At 32.8% G+C, this 20,404-nt stretch overlaps 2 protein-coding genes across 5 annotated transcripts; one reads left to right on the forward strand and one right to left on the reverse strand.

Annotated features, from left to right (window-relative positions):
* Positions 1-330: 330 nt before the first annotated feature.
* On the reverse strand, positions 331-5,133 carry LOC130809213 (uncharacterized). Its single transcript, XM_057674890.1, has 5 exons — positions 4,834-5,133; positions 2,301-2,399; positions 2,095-2,203; positions 830-1,031; positions 331-738 (listed from the first exon to the last, which is right to left on the reverse strand). Exons 1-4 carry the CDS (start codon positions 5,016-5,018, stop codon positions 921-923), a joined length of 504 nt encoding a protein of 167 aa, XP_057530873.1. The 5' UTR covers positions 5,019-5,133; the 3' UTR covers positions 331-738; positions 830-920.
* Positions 5,134-15,271: 10,138 nt separating this feature from the next.
* Positions 15,272-20,273, forward strand: LOC130809214 (uncharacterized). Of its 4 annotated transcripts, XM_057674892.1 has the most exons (13): positions 15,272-15,519; positions 15,769-15,900; positions 16,265-16,501; positions 16,590-16,664; positions 16,888-16,946; positions 17,244-17,379; positions 17,448-17,544; positions 17,947-18,013; positions 18,201-18,299; positions 18,410-18,499; positions 18,582-18,730; positions 19,679-19,780; positions 19,897-20,273. In XM_057674892.1, exons 3-13 carry the CDS (start codon positions 16,300-16,302, stop codon positions 20,069-20,071), a joined length of 1,251 nt encoding a protein of 416 aa, XP_057530875.1. In that variant the 5' UTR covers positions 15,272-15,519; positions 15,769-15,900; positions 16,265-16,299; the 3' UTR covers positions 20,072-20,273. The 4 variants fall into 4 exon arrangements, with proteins under 4 accessions (XP_057530875.1, XP_057530877.1, XP_057530874.1 ...); XM_057674894.1 differs by having other exon boundaries at positions 15,769-16,501; XM_057674891.1 differs by lacking the exon at positions 15,769-15,900.
* Positions 20,274-20,404: the final 131 nt, after the last annotated feature.

Here is a 20,404-nt window from a genome sequence, read left to right on the forward strand (position 1 = left end):
AAATATAGTATCTTATACTTCTATATGGTTTTTATAAAATAAAGTCCTTTAATTATCCGTTTCATACAAGATTTAGTTCTTAGTTCAAGTAGTATTAGTTATTACTACTGCTCACCCTTACCGACTCCCACCCAATTCAAACATGCCCAAAATCAAGATTTGAATCTTTCATGGCTTTTTCAATAACTAATCCAAATTGTATATCTGAGCATATTTTCTGCTATTTGTCGTTAAGCAACGGCTGTCGGCCACCAATATGAAAGTATTTCTGTATCATCAATTGATCATTAGAGTTGTTAAACTGAATTCATATATAAATTACGCACAAAACGCCTGAAACTATTCTATCCGAATATATCAGTATTCAAAATTCAACCGTACACCCAAATGTACACCTCTAATCATAATAATACTAAAGTTAAACTGATCTTGCCAATAACCATATCTGCTGTGAATGGTAGCACTATAAATAAACCAAGCTACAACACTGTTTGTCCGCCTTTTAAGTATCACTTACATGTGAGGTCAGTCCTCGATTCTCAATTGTGAAATCTTAATACTAAAGTTCGTGAAACTACAAAAGGCAAGATGCAAAGAAGCCATCCATTGTCTGTTGCGCAGTAACTAACGCTTCTTCTTGCTTGCTCTGGCTGCACTTGAAGGGCTTGCAACAAGGTACACAAAGAGAGCCACTATGGAAATGACGGAGACTAAAGAACCATATTTAGCCAGCAATTTCTGCAAATAAAATAAAACAAGGTATGGATTTCTCTTATAAAAATGAAGTAAAACATGTTACCGAAGAACATTGGTAATGAACAACTCTTACCTTAGCCTGAAAGATACAAGAAGCCGATCGATTTTCATCCACAAGGAAAATGAAGGATCATTAGTAAAAAAAGAAATTCTGATAATTAATTTTAATGGGGAGTATAATAACTGTGTGCAAAGTCACTTACCCAGTCGAACTTAGCCTCTGGGGGCCTGTCCTCGAGAATGTCCAAAGGAAATAGTGGTGTAGAAAACGCTTCCTACACATTAGGATTTCAAGTTAATGCATTCTTCAAAACGGAACAATCAAACAACAGTATCAACTATTGTTATCAGATTATTGCCTTTTGTTGTCTCTATGTTTAACTGCTAAGCTTATCATGGGCAATTCGGGCATTGTGACTAGTCTCCAAACTCATCAAATTTCAGGTTGGCACAAGGGAAAGAGTTTGTTCAACACGCATTCAAGTGTGCAGCCCTTAAGAAAAGAAAAGCATAATTTTGGTATTCCTAAAGGTCGTCGGGAACAAAAATTTTCATTTGGAAGTCAGATGATGTGGTTCAAACGTAGAGGCTAGAAGCTTTCTATTAGTTTTTTTCAACAATATGGTGGGTAGAGGTATGCTGAAATTGGCTAAGTAGCTCATCTCTATTCTTCAAGAAGGTAAAGGTATCAGATTATCAGGGTGGTTATAAATAAGAATTACAGTAATGAAGTCAATGCTTGTATTTGAGGGTAAATATTTAAAGTGGAAATATAAATCAAACTGTATAAATGAAGGTAAGTAGAGAAGAATTTTAAATGAGAGATGAAGGATACTTAATGGTATTACTAGGATGAAGGAAACGTGAGATTATCATCCTTATTTTAGTGTGAGGGAAATATTTCCCCTCCATCCTACTAGGATAAATATTTACACACAAAAGAGAGGGCTAATTAGGTAATTCCCCAATCGCTCCATCACCATCAAGTATAACTATTTCATATCCTTGACAATAAATATATTCTCTTAATTTTACACTCTAATAGCAATGTTTTTTTAGTTTGATTATTAATTTCTCTCGTAAATATTTAATTTCAATACAAGTAATACTAGTACGTATGACATAAGTGTGACTTACATCCAACGGTAACATTTGATTACAAGTAATACTAATGCGTATGACATAAGTGTAACTAAGGTCCAATGGTAAACTGGTTGAGGTGAAACATTCAGCTCCTAAGACATATTGAACTTTTATTCCATTTTTTTGTGATGCATTAAAGATTTAATCATAAAAAAAGGAACAATATTTTCAATGATCAAAATATAACAATTAAACCTGAAGAGCAGCTTTAGATGGAACACGATATTTGATAACAGCCGGAGCACCTTGGAACTTCCCTTTCACTTTGGCTTCCAGCTCAAAGGAGAGCGAAACAAGAGCACCACTGAAAACCAGATAAAGAGATTAGTTATATAACCTATAAAGTACACGAAATATTGAGCTTTACACACAAATCAGAAGTAATGATATAGGTAACTAACACATCAAGCCTTTCCCATGAATTTGAAGTTTTGCCATCAATAACATCAAAAGCCTCTTCAGGCCAACTATCATCACTCAAGGTAACATCATATGCCGCCCTGTAGACATATAGAACATAAAACGTCATTGAAGATCATCTATTCTAGAATAAAGACAATGAACTTTGATGGATGATATGCAAATACACTGCAGCGAGATGAAGGACCATCAAGTAAAGAAAACAAAATAAGTAATAGCAAAAGATCAAGCATAATGGCGAACAATATAGAAAACCCTGTACAAGTAGTGGTGAACCTGAAGCAAAAATAACAGCAATAACTCCTTGGTCATCTGTGGCTATGATGTTTTAAATCATTACAATATTAAGCAGCTTGACATTCTGTACTTCAGAGCCATGGCCCAAGGCCCATGCCACATTGCCAACTTTTGAGATACAACAGATGAAAAAGGGGATAGAGTAATTACAATCCAATTAATAAACTTTCTTCTAGTATACATAGTTACTTCTAAGGTCTCTCTACATAATGCACAGTAGTTAATGCCAACCATAAATTTTAATGACAGCCAGACAAAAATACTCTGCATTTCCAAAAATGAATCTCCTTCCAAATTCTATCATGAAAACCTTACTCACTATGTAGTTAATTTCAAAGATTTATAGTTCATTCTAATCCATTTTTCATGGTAATACCAAAGGGTAACTTAAGGCTGAACGTTTCTAATCGACCCACCAAAATTATATTTAACTTCCTTGCAATGTGGAGTCACTGACTCAGCAATGATTACTGTGTTATGAGAAACAGTACGTTAAGCAGCCATATAAATAAATTTGGTCAATGGAAAGCAATGAAAACATTAAAATAATACGGTGCATTAGTGCTCAACTGGTCCAGTTACACTTGTTTAGAAGCAATAGCATAAAACTACTAGACACAGCTCAAAGTAGAGAATTTGATTTTCTCAAATTATCAGAATTTGGATTTTGGATATAGAATTATAATTTTCCATTTTTAATGTTCTTTTTTCCCTCAAATGTTGGGCTGCTCAACTCTAATAGCAATGAATTTGTGGTGGTCACATGAAGAACTGAGAACTTCAAATACCGCATCAATGGATGATCGAGAAAAAAAAAGTGATAAGAACATGAGGTCTTCATGTTGATCCTTATGGTTTCGATTAAGCTAAAGCATAAAAGACATTGAATAATGTCCAGGAAAAGCAATAGCAACAGATACCTTATTATGTATTATGACATTGATGTATTCTGGACAAAAAGTTACAGCCTTACACTAAACTAGTTGAAACTTGCACATAGGTTGTAAGAAAGTTCTACAAATTTTCATCTGTTTTAAGTTCAGAAAAGTGACACAATGGAATGGAATTATTAGAGATCATCAAGCCTAAGGTGACAAGAAAGCCAAATGTTCAACTCATGCTTTATAATTCAACTCCTAAAACCAAAATTGAAGAAAACGAATAGGCCAATCTTATATATAAGATATACCAAAGGACATAAAACTAAATTTCAGCCCAAGGAGTATTTCAGTTCTGTCAGTTGCCAAGTTTAATCTAATGGCATCTAACAGAATTAACAGCATAAAAATTAACAGAAGGAACCAAATTTAGCCTAGAACAATCTTCAAGATGAGAGAGAAGAGAGAGAGAGAGAGAGAATGAAGGGAGGAAGGAAGATCCTCTTCACAAAAAATAGAAAACACAAGACCCTAACAATTCTTTGTTAATAAATTAACAGATTGAACCAAACATAATGCAAAGAATTTAGCTAAAATACCTAGCATAACAGATAATAGCCCAGGAGTGAACCTTTTGGAGAAGTTTTCAACCAACCCAATCATGAACAACCAATAACCTCAAGAGCTAACATGGAAACTACTAATTCATAATCCATTAATAAGACTTCTTGAACAAATCAAACATACAATAATGTCAAACTATTAATTTCAAAAGATTGAGATGAACTATATGCACCTAGTGGTTGTTCTTCATATCTATTCATTTCAATTTTCAACCATTTCAATCCCTAAATCCAATTTTTTTTCCTATCCTTTCTTCAGAGACTATTTTATCAATATTGCTTGTATCATATGCCTTTAGTCTCGTCATAAGGTGACAATTTCAGTAATAAATTACACATAAAAGATCTAGGACTAGTTCATTCATCATTCCCTCTTAATCCTCAATAAACATAGGGCGGAATAGAATTTTAATTACAAAGTATCAATTACACTCCACTCCAAAAATTAAATTGCAGATGAATAACATCCATTACACCTTTTCATTTTCAGATTTCAGCTCATTCTACAATAATCAAATTCATTTACTATCAAATAAAAAAAAATCGCTTTGCTTTTACATGTTTACGCTAGCAATCAAAATAAAACTATTCATCAAATCAAGGATATGAAAAAAGTCAACGAAGGGTAGAGATTGAAGCAAGAACATAATACCGAATTACAATCAAAAAATCTAGATCGGAAAGCGAAAAGAGAAGTGAAAGAAAAAGATGATTACGCAGATCCTTCATTATATATATCGATGGTGACAAGAACACGTTCGGCACCAGATTTGAGGCGCTTGAGAGTAGCCTTTTTGTGAGCGACGATGAAGGGCGCATCGGAGGATGCAGCAGCAGAGGAGATAACAAGGAGGAGAGAGACAGAGATAAATAGTAAAGCGTGGAGAAATCGGTCCGCCATTGATGCAGCTGCAGTTAGCTGAGTTCTGCTAGGTTGGTTTTGTTCTGTCTTGGGCTAAACAACACCAATTGAAGATCTATCGATCTCTTAATCAACTTTTATTTATTTATTTATTTTGAGTGGTCTCTTAATCAATTTTTTTATCTGTGGCTAAAATATGCAAAGCTAACGAACAAGAATAGTGGTTTAGTACTTGAAAAAAATAAAATAAATATATCTTAAAAAATTATTTGTCAAATATTTTCATTTTAGTACTTTAGTTAGTTACACTAAAAAAAATTTATGATAGCTTCTTTATAATCATAATTTTTTTTAAGTGATACTCCCTTCTATTTATAGAGAATGAGATATTTTCTTATTGGGTCAATTCACTGAAAATGTCCCATTTTTATTTTTGTCGTTCTTTTTTACCCTTTTACCCTTATTAAAACAACACAATAACACATAAATATCAATACCTTTAAGGAAAAAGAGAGTTTTCTATTCGCTTTTAAGTGATCTCCTACCCCTTTTTGATTTTGGTGCAAAACCCAAATGTTTCATTCTCTATGAATAGAAGGGAATATAATATAACTAAATTCGTCTAAATCACCACTTAAGGTGACGTTACTAAATGAATCTAACTCTATGATAAACCTTACCTAATTATTCAACTCATTGCCTCTTTTGAATATATATATATTAAGTCGCTTTTAGTAACAGCGACTTACTCCAATGCTAAGTTTGGATGTACGGACGCTTATTTTGGAAATTAAGTTTTCACAAAGTTTATTTTTGGAATTAAGTTGTTAAAATATCTTATTTTATTCAAATTTTCTCCGGGGAAGCCTGCTAATTCCAATCACCAAAAGGCCTTAGAACACAAATCAAGCCTAGATCAACAGAAATATAGCCAAAACAAAAACATAAACAAAAAACAAGGCCCAAAAAGGAAGGCCAACCACAACTTATCAAATAAAAAGGCAAAAAACAATAATGTCCAAATTGTTATACGCGCCAATTGGGCCTGCCCAAATTGACGGTCGCATCACGAGGCCGTCTCGTTCAAGACCAGTTAAAAACAAGCTTGGCCAAACAATGCAGAAAAGAAAAGGCAAAATTAGTTCGTTTATATAGACGGATCTCTATAATTAGCCAATTTTTCTAATTGATTACTTTAAATTTTAAGTGATCACTTTTACTAGATTAAATGTATATGGGTCAGTCCAACAGAAATAGTCTCACTGTGAGACCGTCTCATTTAAAATTTTGTGTACAAATATAGTGTACAAAATTATTATTTTTAGAAGTTATTATATTACAGAATTATTTTGTGTATAAACTTAAATTATATTTGTCAAAGAATATAATATTCTCATCAGAGTATCATATATTTGTTCTAAGTTCTATTGTTATGAAAATCATATTAGAGATGTTCGTGTTAAGAACTCCCTATGCAACCAGGGCTACGGCACAAGGCCCCTAATTTATGCAGGCCCAATATTACTTAAGTTTGAAACGAAAATTTGAAAACAGTAAGACAAATAATCAACTTAATTTCAAAAATAAGCTTCGTGAAAACTTAATTCTCAAAATAAGCGTCCGTACATCCAAGCCTAGCCTCGGATAAAATCGCTGTTAGTAATAGCGAAAGAGGGAAAAAAAAAAAAGAAAACCCCAAAGTCACTGTTACTAACAGCGACTTTGAGACTTTATATTTTTTTTTTCCTTCTTCCTCTTTCCAGTTTACGAGTTGTTGTTTCACAAAACACTTATCCTACGAGCGTTTTGTGGACTCTTGCTACACGACCAAGAGCTATGTCAACACATATGAATCCATATTCTTGCCGTTGATTGATAAGAGGTCATGGCCTCAATACACCGGTGTTTGAGGTGCTACACGATCCAGATCACATGCGTGGATTAGGAAGACCTAAGTCCAAGAGGATCACGAACGAAATGGATGAAGGATCGCGGAGACGCAACGCTTGTTGACGGTGTGGTAGTGACGGTCACAACACTAGAATTTGCACGTGAAGGTAAACAGTATCTGTATTTGATTATATAAATGTTAAAGATTATCAAACAAATAAATAACATAAGTAAACAATTTGAGTACTTCTTAATTATTTTTAGAATACATAACGCTTACTTATTGTTGAATTGCAGGAGAGATGGATCTAGCAGCTCCAGGCCCGCTCGACCCTAGTGTCCTTACGATGCAGGCGAATCATAGAAGCAATGTGCTATGGGATTAGCATTTCAATAGTGTTTGTATATTTTGAAGATTAGTGACATTTTGTATATATTCAACACTTGTACATATTCAGAATGTGTAACATATTGACTTTTGTGTATACTTTGTAATATATGTGTACATGTATATATTTTAATCGTATTATCAAACGTTTATATTAACATTTAAAAATTAAAAGTAAAACTAACATAATACATAATGTTACCTTTAGAAATTAAGAGAAGAAGAATGATGTAGAATTGATATAATGAAGTATGGGAAATGAAGGAGCTATTTATAGAACATCATTACAACGGCTATTTTCAAGTTCCTAACGGCTATTTTTCTAATTAACAACGGCTACTTTACTTCGTAAAAAAAAAATAAAAAAATTAAAGGACCTAAGTCGCTGTTAGTAATAGCGACTTAAGGAGTTGACTGCTAAGGCATTTTAATTTTTTTTTCCTTCTTTCGCTGTTACTAACAGCGACTTATCCAAAACTCTGGTCTGGATGTACGGACGCTTATTTTGGGAAATAAGTTTTCACGAAGCTTATTTTGGGAATTAATTTGTTCAAATGTCTTATTTTTTTTTTCACTTTTTCAGCTTGAAACTATCTTCACACATGCTTTAAAGTTATTAAATATTCAGCCCTTCTGAGACCATCTCACCGAGAGATAAGTCCATACAAAGAATCCATTATGATAAAACTTTTTATTGTTGGGCTATTTAATTCAATCATAAAGCACGTCTTACGATGAGATCGACTCATACAAAAATGTGTTATATTTGTAATATTTCTTCAAAAATTTAATATATTTGTTAGAGTGTATATATATATATATATATATATATATATATATATATATATGTCGGTTGTTGGTTCAGTCTCATTCTCCAAGGATTATAGAAGTATAAAAATGTAAAGATGTTGCTTTCCAAGTAGGAAAATGGAAGTAGAGGTGACTAGTCATCAAGTGATATGATAATCTTTCTCAATGCCATGCACTACACGTAATCCTAAGATTAGTTTATGTTAAGCCCATGTTTCCTAACTTTCACACGGTGGTCCAATCCAACTCCATTCAACTTAGCTATAAAAAGTTGCTAATTAAGCATTTCAAAACCCCTCAATCTAGAAAACACTTAAATGCAATTATTGTATTTTTAGTAGAGAGGAAAATTGAATTATTGAATAGGATAAAATACAAGTCAATTATAAAAACGAATGATTAAAATAAAGAAAAAAAATAAATTTATTGACATAATCACAGCTAAAAACAGAATATAAATTAAATCGGATAAACTAAAATAAAAAATAACAATTTATAATTTAATGACATTTTTTAAAAGTATATTCAAGGACATACATTCACTAACTTAAACATAAGAATTATGATCTTTATTGCTTTTGGAACGTACTTCTCAAAATGATAAACAATTTTCACTTGCTTCAAATCTCAATTTCCAAATCTATATCAACTGGGGGGGAAGAACAAGCATTCAAAGTGATTGATAGTACGAGATCTTATATTTAAAAAACTCATAAAGAAAGTTAAATTTTTATCTCATTAATTGAAAAACAAGTAATACTTTTTAGAAAAATTTTATAAGAGTGTGAAATGACTTTTTTTAGATGATTTGAGACTATTTTTATAAATCATTTTTTTTATTTTCTTTATCTTTTGTTTTTTAAATTAATATTAATATATAGTATATAAGTAGGCCTAAAAAGTATGCACTTTGGATAAATTGTGATGGGTTTTAAATAATTGAAATTATGGGTCCTATAAATTATTAGGTAAGTCAACTATGAGGACATAGCGACTCACTAGTCACTAGCGTAGTAGCCTTGCTGCTTACATACATTATGCTAGAAAATCAATAAAATGTGTATAGTTGTTGATGATCGAGATCTAAGTACAAATAATGTGGATCCTAATTAAATAATGTGTTTAGAGGTACTTCTACCCATTTCTATAAAATGGATAAAAGTAAACTGAAATGATTTAGATATGTAAAAAAAAAATAAAAAAATTACTAATATACTTTTGAGATTTTAGATTCTGAAAAAGAGTGAAAATTATCATGCTTAATTGAAGAAAAAGTCATGATAGGCTAAAGAAAATGTAAGAGGAGTAAATTATAAATGACATAAACGAATTTATATGTTTAAGAACTTGACTTGAAATAAATCTTATTGTAAATGACGCTGATCTCCTTCATCATTAGTTACCATTGTTTTGATTATTATTTGTTTTATAATATTATATATATATATATATATATATATATATATATATATATATATATATTTGTCTATGATTTTTGTTAGTAGACTTGATTTTTTTTTGTCTTGTCTTATTTGATCTTATTTTGGTGCTAGGTGTTTATTTTTCTTAGTTGTTTGAATTGTAGGCCTTTTCTTGGCTGAGAGTCTCAATACGAAGTAGCAACAACCTTAATCTTATAATTTGAAAAGGAGGTGATTGATCATTGACGTTGGACTAATTTCGTGAAAGATATAACTTTTTTTGAATAATCTTTTAATTTATGAAGCCTAGTTAATATTCACCATTTTGTGAAAATTAAACTTTTTAAAAATTATCCATTATATATTAGTTTAGTCAAAAGTTATTATTTAATGCAACCACTATTCGCTAGCTGTTATTCGGTCATTGTTAAACACAAATTCTCAAAATGAAACTGTAATACGGGTGATACCATATTTATCGAATTGATGGAATATATACTTTGAGTTTTAAATTGATAATTTCAAATCTTAAAGTTATCACTTATAATTTTAGAGTAGCTAATTATAAATATAAAGTGATTATTTTTTAGTCTTATATAATCACTTATAACTAGACCTGTCAAATATGAACCCGACCCGCTAAACCCAAAAAACCCGACCCGCAAAAAGCGGGTTTTGAACAAATATTTTTAAAAAGTGACCCGTTTAACCCGCCTTTTTAAACCCGCAAAAAATGGGTCAAAAACGGGTCGGGTCGGGTCTGACCCGTCGGGTTTAACCCTTAAAATTTAAAAATTAAAAGAGGAAAGAAAGGCGCTTCAACTTCATCCTTCATTTCATTTCATCCAGCCGGCCCTAATCTGCATTGTTCTTCATCCTCACACCTCACTCCTCAGGCGATCGTTCCTAATCCTTCTTCTTCATCCTCAGCCTACCTTCTTCTTCATCATCTCCGTTTCCAGTCATCATCAGCCCTAAATCTATGGGACGTCGAGCTTCAAGTAGTAGCCGCCGCCGCCCTCCGTTCCCACGAAAAGGGTGTTCAGACTGTTCACCATCACCTCTTGGACAATTCTTTTCTTCTTCATCATCTCCCACTCCTCAAGAAGGTAATTTGAAGTACCAATTTCATTTGTTTACTTGTTGATTTGTAGTTAATTTTAGTTTGCGTATTCGGATTCTGGCAATTTCAGTATGAATCGCTGTTTTCTTCGAATTCCTCGCGAATTTCTGGGCGTGTAGGTTCCAGTTTCTTCGAGGTTTTAACAATTTCGAAGAAATTGTTTAAATTTAATTATATTTTGGTGCTTGGTTTTTGTTGTTTGATAATAGTCTCTGTATTTTCTGGATTGTTGTTTGTTGTTTGCTTAAATTTAATTGTTGTTTGTTTAAATTTCATTGTCTGCTTTTTAAGTTGTTCTGGATTGTTCTGGAATCTGGATTGTTCTTGATTATTGCTCTGCTTTTCAAGTTTAAAGTTTGGAATTTGGATTGTTCTTGGATTGTTCTGTTCGTAATTTCTTTTTAGTTATTTTTTTTTTGTTTTATTACAATTTTATTTTTTAAATACTTTTTTGTGCAACATCTTCATTTGATCAAAGTAGAAATTAATGGGATATATTATAAGATCGATTATAGAAAAACAATAATGGAGTTTATATTATCAATGAGGACAAGTTGAAAGGAAGTTCAATAAATGTTGAAAACTTCTGCTAAACAATTAAAATTGATCAACATCTGCATAAATCAAACTTCAAAGGCAAATGATGACACTTTTAGACCCAAATGCTAATATAATGAACCTGTAATCTACATTGTTTTGTAGGAGTTGAGCCAAATGATGATAGTAACAATCCTGGAACAGATGGAAGTTATGGAACAGATGTTGAGACTCCTAACATTGGGCAAGAAGCTACTCCAACATTCGGAACTCGCAAGAGAAAATGGACATCAGATTGTTGGGACCATTACAATACTTTCGATGGTGATGAATTCGCTGATAAGAGGCCAAGAGCTTACTGTAAGTATTGTAATAAAGGACCTATCTTTGCCGACTCAATGTATGGTACTTCTAATTTTAGACGTCACACTGAATCTTGTCAAGCTCGTGATAATTGTGATATTCGTCAAATGCTCTTAGATAAAAAAGCTAAGCCTGTTTTGAAATACAATCCTATTGAGTACAAACAAAAGGTTGCTTTGGCTATCATTAGGCATGGATATAGTTACACTTTTGCTGAGCATGAAGGGAATAGGGATATCCATACATATTTAAATGAAAATTGTAAACCAATATGTCGAAATACAGCTAGGAATTGGACTATTAAAATTCATCAAAGGGAGAGAAAACAATTAAAAAAGGCATTACATGTTATCCCTGGAAAGATTTGCTTGACATCGGATATGTGGTCCTCAATTGTTGGTCAAGGATACCTTTCTTTAACTGCTCATTACATAGATGAGAATTGGAAGTTGCACAACAAGATACTTAATTTCTGTCATGTTCCTCCTCCTCATAATGCTCAAGTGTTACATGATACTATTCTTGATAATCTGAAAAAATGGGGAATACATAAGAAAATATTTTCCATTACTTTAGATAATGCTAGATGCAATGATAATATGCAAGACTTGTTGGCAGATAGTCTTTCTGTTTTTGGTAGCTTGCCATGTGATGGTGAATATTTTCATGTTCGTTGTGGTGCTCATGTGTTGAACTTGATTGTTCAAGATGGATTGAAATGTGTTAGTGATTCTTTGAGTAAAATTAGGCAATTGGTTAGACATTGGACTTCTTCGGAAGCTAGGAAAATGAAATTTGCTGAATGTGTTTCTGGAGTTGGTTTGGATTGTTCTACAGGTCTTTTGTTGGATTGTCCAACGAGGTGGAATTCTACATTCATGATGATTCAAAGGGCTTTGGTATACAAAGTTGTTTTCTCTAGGTTAGGAAGATCGGATACATCAACTTCTACTTTAACTGAGGAAGAATGGTCTAGACTTGCAAAAATTTGTGATCTACTTAGGCCATTTGACCTTATTACCAAGCAATTTTCGGGAAGGAATTATCCAACAGCAAACTTGTATTTGATGAATGTCTGGTCAATTGAGTCTCTCATATTGAGTTATTGTAATATTGAGGATGAGTCGATAAGCAATATGGAGAAGGGCATGAAGGCTAAATTTGATAAGTATTGGGAAAACTATAGCATGATTCTTTCCATGGCTGCCATTTTAGATCCTCGCTTAAAACTTCAATATGTGAAGTTTTGTTTTGTGCAATTAGATGGTAGAAGTGCTGAATATAAGACTGAGAAAGTGAAAGAAAGTCTCTTCAAGCTATTTGAAGAGTATTCACAAGTTGATATTTCTCCCCTTGATTGTACTAGAGTTGGAAGCGGGAATGCAAGTCTTACTGTAAGTTTTCATTCTTAACCTTTTGATATTATGTTGTACTTAAATTTGTTATTCAATAATTATTAATAGAAGTTCTCTTGTTTTGTAGGCGTTTTCATCTTATGAGAATTCTTCTTCTCAAGGTAGAACACAACTAGATGACTACTTAGGTGAGCATAAATTGGATCCTTTGTCGGATTTGGATGTTCTTGGTTGGTGGAAGGATAATGCTAAAAGGTTTCCACAAGTTGCAAGTATGGCAAGAGATTTGTTAAGTATTCCAATTACTACTGTTGCTTCCGAGTCGAGTTTTAGCTTGGGAAGTAGGATACTAACAAAATGGAGAGCTTCCTTACTACCGGAGAGTGCCGAGACTTTGGTCACAACCCGAAGTTGGCTATATGGATATGATGTTGAAAATGGTAAATTGTCTTTCTTTTTTTGCATTTTGAGAAATAAAGAGATTCATAGCTAATTAAATAGTTCGTTTTTTATTTGTGTGAAGATAACAATTCTCTTGAAGACGGTGTTGAAATTCCGATTTTGCGGGATCCAAACAAAGAACCTCAAGTTATCGGCGTAGAAGAGAGCGGAATTGAAATTCTTGAAGATGATGATTTTTAGTAAATGTTGTCTTAGATTATCAAATAGTAGACTATGACCAAGTTTATTAAATTGTAATTGTCATACTTTGTTGAACTAATTTTATTTTCTGTTTCATGCAACTTTTGATATGTACTCTATATAAGTTACAATTTTATCGTAATAGGTACATACTAAAATATTATCGTAATAGGTACATATTAATATATTATCATTGACGTAAATTATTTTTTCAAAAAAGTGCAAAACCCGTTGGGTCAACCCGAACCCGACAACTTAGGGTCTTAAACGAGGTAGTCTAAACCCGAAACCGTAATTTTTTAAACCCGTTCAACCCGAACCCGAAAATATTTTTATACGACCCGACCCGTCCGACCTGTTTGACAGGTCTACTTATAACCATAAAATGATCTTTTACAATCTATAAAGTGACCATTTAATAAAACGGATCCATTATATGAACTCCTCTCATTATAAGACAGTCTCATACAAATTAATTGACCTGAAAAACTAAAAAAATTAGAAAGTTTTCACATTTATTTTTTAAGTTTTCGATATCAATATTATTATGTGTCTAATAAATTTAAATAATTTCTCATTTATTATCATTTCTGTGTAATTTTTTAATTTTTTTTAAATAATTATTTGTCTTCCTAAAAAAATTAGAAAAATCTATTGCGACAATTCTAAGTTTTTGACTTTTTTCATAAATTAAATTCGCGTGATGATCTTGAGCTTCCAATTTTTTCACGTGGTGGACAAAATGTTAAATTTTTGGTTAAATCAAGTGCTATTCCAACCGGATTTCTAAATATATGGTCATTAAAATAATCACAACGTTTGTTTTTAGAAAAAAAATAATATTACGTTGTATAAAAAATAGCGTAAAGTTAACAAAACAACTTATCTTTTCTCTACTATGTGATAAAGTTAAAAAATTTAAAGTCACCACGTAGATTTAAGAAAATATTTATCTACCACATTGATTGGTACTTCTATTTTGTAGTATAAATTAGTTCAATCAAATGTTTTGGAACCTTAAAAAAAAGAAAAAATCAAAATTTATTGAGGGACAGATAAGCAGTTACTTTGTAAGGACGGCGCAAATCATGTTAAGTTCGGAGTATGACTCATATATAAATGAACTGACAATTCCTCGTAGACCACTTGCCTTCGAGTTTGGACACTGGCCAATTTGACATTATTTACGCATTTTTTCCTTCTATGCTGTAATATTTATTTTGCTTTTTTTTTTTTTCTACTTTTTCACCTAATATCTATACAAATTTAGTGGGACATAAAGGTGTAAAAGGGAATGGTATTTGGCCAATTTTCATAGGCCAATAAAACAATTGTGAAAAAAGTGACGCAAGAAAAAATTTCCCCTTTAAGTTAACTACACGCATCTGTTCTTAAATTCGCAACAAAAAACAAGTTGATATATTTTTTTTAAATGTAATAATTTTAAATATATGGAGAGAATATTAAGCGATAAAAAGACCATTAATAATTCAATATTAGCAATTTTACATACCAAAGGACCATACTTTTCATTTTCATCAGCTATTTAATCGTCAGTATAATATTGTTAGCAATTCTCTTAGCATTATCATCATCTCCAAACATCAATTTTACATTAACATTCTAAAAAAAAATAAATTAATGACATCATCATTATTAATGTTAAAATTTCATACCCCACCTTTTGTGAAAAAATAATGAACCGATAATTAATATCATGTGGCACATAACATTTTATTAAAATTTGAACAGCTTGTAATTGAAAACTGGAAAAATAACAAGTTATAGATCCAAACAAAATCAAAATCTTCTTCTAATCATGCACTTTGCGATCTAATTCTTCATTTTCTAAGCATTTCCCATGTGAATTCTGTCTCGATCACTGAGCCCTTTTCTCACTATTTTTCTAATTCCTTCTCTTTTTAATGGAGTCAATGCCATTTAAAACCTGCCTTACAAAAACTTGCCCAACTCCTCCTGTCCTTCTTTCTTTGGGTACTACCCTTATCTTGTATGTTTTCTCTTGTCATTTCTTTTTATCTTTTCTTGATGGGTACTTTTATTTTTCCTTAATTTCCACTTTTTATATTATCTCGTTAGTTTTAGTTTATGTTATTAGTTATGATATTTGTCCTGTCTTGGCTTGCTTTTTTGGCGTGTTTTAGGTCTTTTTTTAATTTACTGGTTAATTTTGAGTTAAGTTTCTCTCTGATTGCAACCTTCTTATTTTCTTTAATAAGGGTATGTTTTTCTCGAGCAGGAAATCTTTTAGCCGCATCCTCCTTTATGGGTATGGATTGCCGTCTTTTATCTCTCCCCAGAGTTTGATCCTAGTTTCAATTTCGAGCTGAGTGTTCCTCTGACTGCAACCTTCTTATTTTCTTTAATAAGGGTATGATTTTCTCAAGCCGAAAACATTTTAGCCGCATCCTCCTTATAGATATGTTGTTTTCCATCCCTTTCCAGAATCTGATTATAGTTTCTTGAGCGAGATTTTCTGGGTCAATATTCTTAGCTCATATGACATACTACTTGTTACATGTAATTCTGACATCTGTTATACTCACATCTATATAGAATTTCTTGATGATAAATTTACATTTTGTTTATAGATTATTAAAATTGTATATTGAATAATTATATATATATGTAGATATATGTTTAGAATCATTCAAATTTAATACTTTATGATATGATTGTGATGTTTTTGGATTATGGTTAGCAAAAGAAAATGTAAGATTATATGGTTGATACAGATGTGGAGGTGCCCCCCTCTAGATAAAAAGGAATAATGGGGTGTAGTTCTTCTTTGCTCCAAGCTGGGGGCAGAAGGAAGAAAATGGTTATTCCAGAAGTCGTTGTTTTTGTTCCAACTATGCAAATTCCTCTACAAACAGAGCTTCTAAAAGGGCTTAAAGGGTTAATACCAAAGGATAATCTTGATCATCTTATTGCTCTTCGAAATCGCGTCGTTTTACTCTCTGAAGATACTGGTTTGTAGTATGATCATGGTGTTTGTTCTTCATTTTTGATTTGGATTAGATTGAGAAGTGAAGTTTTTTGATTGTATTTGTTGTGCAGATCTTTCTGCAATTCCTGAGATTAAACTGGCTCTTGAGGAGTATTTGCCTGTTCTGCTTGGAATCACCAAGAAAGGTTTCTACTTTGATCAGATTACTTTTAACAATTTTTGGTTTTTGTGTATTCTATTCCATTTTCCCAACGCTATTAAGTGGGTCCCATTTACGTGGGCTTCGTGGGTTTGGTGTACGCAACTTGTTTTCGGTTGACCATTGGTAGAAAACATTAAATTCGAAACTAAAGAACGATAAATTATTTTTTCTGTAGCATGAACTTATAATTTGAATTGTTTGCATAGAGTATGGTGCAACAGAAGCAGTCCAATTCAAATGGAGAACTCTGGATGATAGAAAACAAGTAAGCAAACTGAAAGCTGATATTGACTCCTAACAAAAGTGGTAGATAGTTGGTAATATAATTTTCACAAATTGTCATACAACACAATTTCATAACGAGACTATCTCTACTGGGCTGACTTAATGTATATTTACTATCTTAGAGTAAGCATTTATAACTTTAAAGTAATCACTCACAATTAAAGTAATCACTTAGAAAAATGGGTTAATTATACGAATCCGTCTTATAGTAAGACGGTCTCATTGAGATGCTGTTTAATGATTTAGTGAAATTGGGATGATTTATTTTGTTGAACAGGAGATTTGTGTGTCCAATTCACTATATGAAATCCTATCAGTGGTTTATATGCTGGCTGTTTTGACACTGGTTGAAGCCAACACATTATTAGTTCCTCAGCAATACCCTGGTTCTTCGGATCGGATAGTTTCTACAGGTATAGATAATCTTGAGTTTTAGGGATGATGGCTAATTATGCCTGATTATGATTGTAATTAATTACAGATTGTCAGAGGGATGCAGTTGATTTGCTATTAAAGGCATCAGGATACTTGGAGTTTTGTGTGAAAAACATTTTTCCACAATTAGGCCAAGATGTCAAGTAGGTGAAGCTTTTCATGTTTTCTATAGTGTTATGATCGGTCAGGATCAACTGAAAACAATAAAAATGGTGAAAACTGAAAATAAGACTTAGATATACATGTTATGGCAAAAGATGCACATATTGTCTTAAATGGTGTATATATTTTCGTAAAGAAAATATTCGGGTTATTTACAAAAATGCCACTTAAATATCTATACCTTTTAAACATGTAGGTACATTTTTTAGCAAATGTTCAATTATTATTTGCGAAATTGATACCCGGATATGTGCACCTTTTAAGCTTGTATGTACACATATTTTCAGTTTTCACACTTAAAATTGGTTTTTACGTGATCCAAATCTGTATTAAGATAATCTTTAATACCAGTAAATTTATGATAGATCAGCTCATTTTTTCAGGAAAAAGTTGCACAAGGATATGAATGAGGGTGCATTAGAGGCACTTTCCCTTCAAGCACTAGGCCAGGTACTTGTAGTGTTCTTGTTTTTGACCTCTGATTATAAGGTTGCATGTCATGGACTCTCGTTACATGAACGAAATTCAGTCTGATACGAGAAATGAAAACGGAATTATTGATAGAGTATATCTAGATATCTGTTTACGCCATCGGAAAATGGAAATCACTGATAACGATATCTGTAAGTACTTTCAGGGAACAGCATTGCAGCTGGGTTTGGCTATTGAAAACCAAAAGGCCACATTATCAGTAAAGAGAAGATTAGCATGTGAGCAGTTGACCTACTTCACTCAGGTAGATATTCTACTAGTTTTGTTCGTGAATCGAGAAATCTAAAAGTTCTCGAGTTTTAGCTGATAAAACTAGTAAACTACCCATAAAAGTTGCAAACGTTTTTCGTTTAGGCTCATCACGCACTGTCCGAAGGAAAAACCGAAGAGCATGATGCAGGAAAGCAAACATTGTTCATTAGATATAAGTTTCTTGAAGCCAAGGTACAAGTTTCTTATCGTGTAAATGGATTATACTATTGTATTCTGATTCTAAATCGGTGTCTGAACCTAAAATTCATTACAGGCTGCAGCTTACTTCTACCATGGTCTGATTGTCGACAAAAGCAACGAACCGCATATAAATGCACTCTCATGTTTTGTTGCTGCTGAGGAACTTCTTACAGAGAACAAAAGGGCTTGTTTAAGTTTTTGTTTGGCTACTCCTGTCAGCAGGTATGTTTTGGCAGACCTTCCTTTTTACAGAAGGAACTACTACTCGGTTTTGACTTCTGCTCATTAAATCATGTGCATTGTGCACGTCCTATTTATGTGAAGTTTTGTGATGTTTGTTACCAAAGGTCAATCGGAAATAACTTCTTTGACAGTTTTATCATTAGCAAAGATAAAGTTGAGTACATCTGACCCTTCCAAACTCTATCCTAGATGGGAGTCGCTTAATGTCATTTGGATAATAGAGTTACTCCTTGTATTGAGGAGGGTTTGGATGAGCAATCGAAGGCTCACACAGAAAAAAGGTCGCTCAATCGAGTTTAATATGCAGCAGGCTCATAGGAGGTAGCAGCATGCTTTGCTCGATCGAGTGGATAGAATGATCGCTTGATCGAGTGGAGCATGTCAGAACCTCGGTTTCTGCCTTTCATGTGTGAAGTTCTTGAGGATTCCTAGGTCAGAATCTTTTGAATCCTTGGGCCTATAAAGGAGGGTTCAAAGATAGAGGAATAGGTTGTGAAGTGCAAGCAACCTTGTTTAGGGGTTGTTAAACCTTTCGAGAGAAGAGTCAAGAGTGTGTATGTATTGCGAGAAAACTCCATTCGAGAGTAAACCAAACACTAAAGAGTGTATTTGAGAGTGCGAGAGCTTGATATAATTATTGAAGTATCACCGAGTAATATAAATTTTTTGATTTGGGGGGAAGGTACCTTAAACACCCGCGTTGTGTCTTGTCTTTATATTGTTTGCCTGTTTACTTTTGTGTGTCTTAGTTCAAACAAAGTAAAAATGGTTGTTGACATTTGTATCAAGGTCAGTCGGAAACAGTCTTTTTGTTATTACAATGATAATGTTGCTTGCATCCAATCACTACATTGAGGTAATGGAATGCTATAAACTTGTATATACCCATGACATTCGACTTACTGTGCCCTTGTTTCCCATGTATAGAGCTCCTCCACTTTGGGGTGCAATGAAGCATTTCCACCAAAAGATTCCAGACACTGCTTCTAAGAAATCTCAGTTATATGGCTATTTGTTAGACCAAGAAAAGTATGCGACCATTCTCTCGTTTCACCCGCTTTAATCTTGCTCACCCTCTTTATTATTTCGTTTTTGTCTTTTGGGGTTCAATTCATGTAACACGAGTAAAATGGGATATGGTGCAGGGGTCTACCACCACCACCAGAGTTGCCGGAGTTTCAACTATCATTAAGACCGGATGACTATGAGTTACCGGAAATCGACCCTTGTTGGAATAGAGATAAATGGGAGATTTTAGGTCAGCCCCTTAAAGAGCACCTTGAAGATTCAGAAGATGAGATCGAGACAGAAAGTGTATGAAGGGAAAAATCTATTCGCGGAATCAAATGATAGTCAGTAACTTCGAGTACTTTCTGTACATCGTCGATATAGTAGAAGTATTTGAAGCTAGCTTGTGCTTTTGTATTTTGACTAAATTGCTTCTTTTGTGTATAGAAGCACAGTCGAATATGTTGAAAAGCCATTTCAATGAATTATATATCGTTGAGAGCCTAATTGAACATACATGAAGCGATAAACGTAGGTTTGGGGTTAACAAGAAAAACACGATTGCTACTATAGAATTAAGCACAAAATCTAATCTAAGAAGGTAAAAACTTTGTAGAGTATAGAAAGGAAGGAAGAAACAAAATA

Source organism: Amaranthus tricolor, chromosome 3 (assembly GCF_026212465.1).
Source record: "Amaranthus tricolor cultivar Red isolate AtriRed21 chromosome 3, ASM2621246v1, whole genome shotgun sequence".
NCBI classification, from domain to species: domain Eukaryota; kingdom Viridiplantae; phylum Streptophyta; class Magnoliopsida; order Caryophyllales; family Amaranthaceae; genus Amaranthus; species Amaranthus tricolor.

Coding starts and splice junctions, on each gene's coding strand:
- LOC130809214 (XM_057674894.1), top strand. CDS start 16,300: ATGGGGTGTAGTTCTTCTTTGCTCCAAGCTGGGGGCAGAAGGAAGAAA. Junction 16,947..17,243: donor CTCTGGATGATAGAAAACAA/GTAAGCAAACTG, acceptor TTTGTTGAACAG/GAGATTTGTGTGTCCAATTC. Junction 17,545..17,946: donor CAATTAGGCCAAGATGTCAA/GTAGGTGAAGCT, acceptor TCATTTTTTCAG/GAAAAAGTTGCACAAGGATA.
- LOC130809213 (XM_057674890.1), bottom strand. CDS start 5,018: ATGGCGGACCGATTTCTCCACGCTTTACTATTTATCTCTGTCTCTCTC. Junction 2,400..4,833: donor ATATATAATGAAGGATCTGC/GTAATCATCTTT, acceptor ATATGTCTACAG/GGCGGCATATGATGTTACCT. Junction 1,032..2,094: donor CATCTAAAGCTGCTCTTCAG/GTTTAATTGTTA, acceptor CCTAATGTGTAG/GAAGCGTTTTCTACACCACT.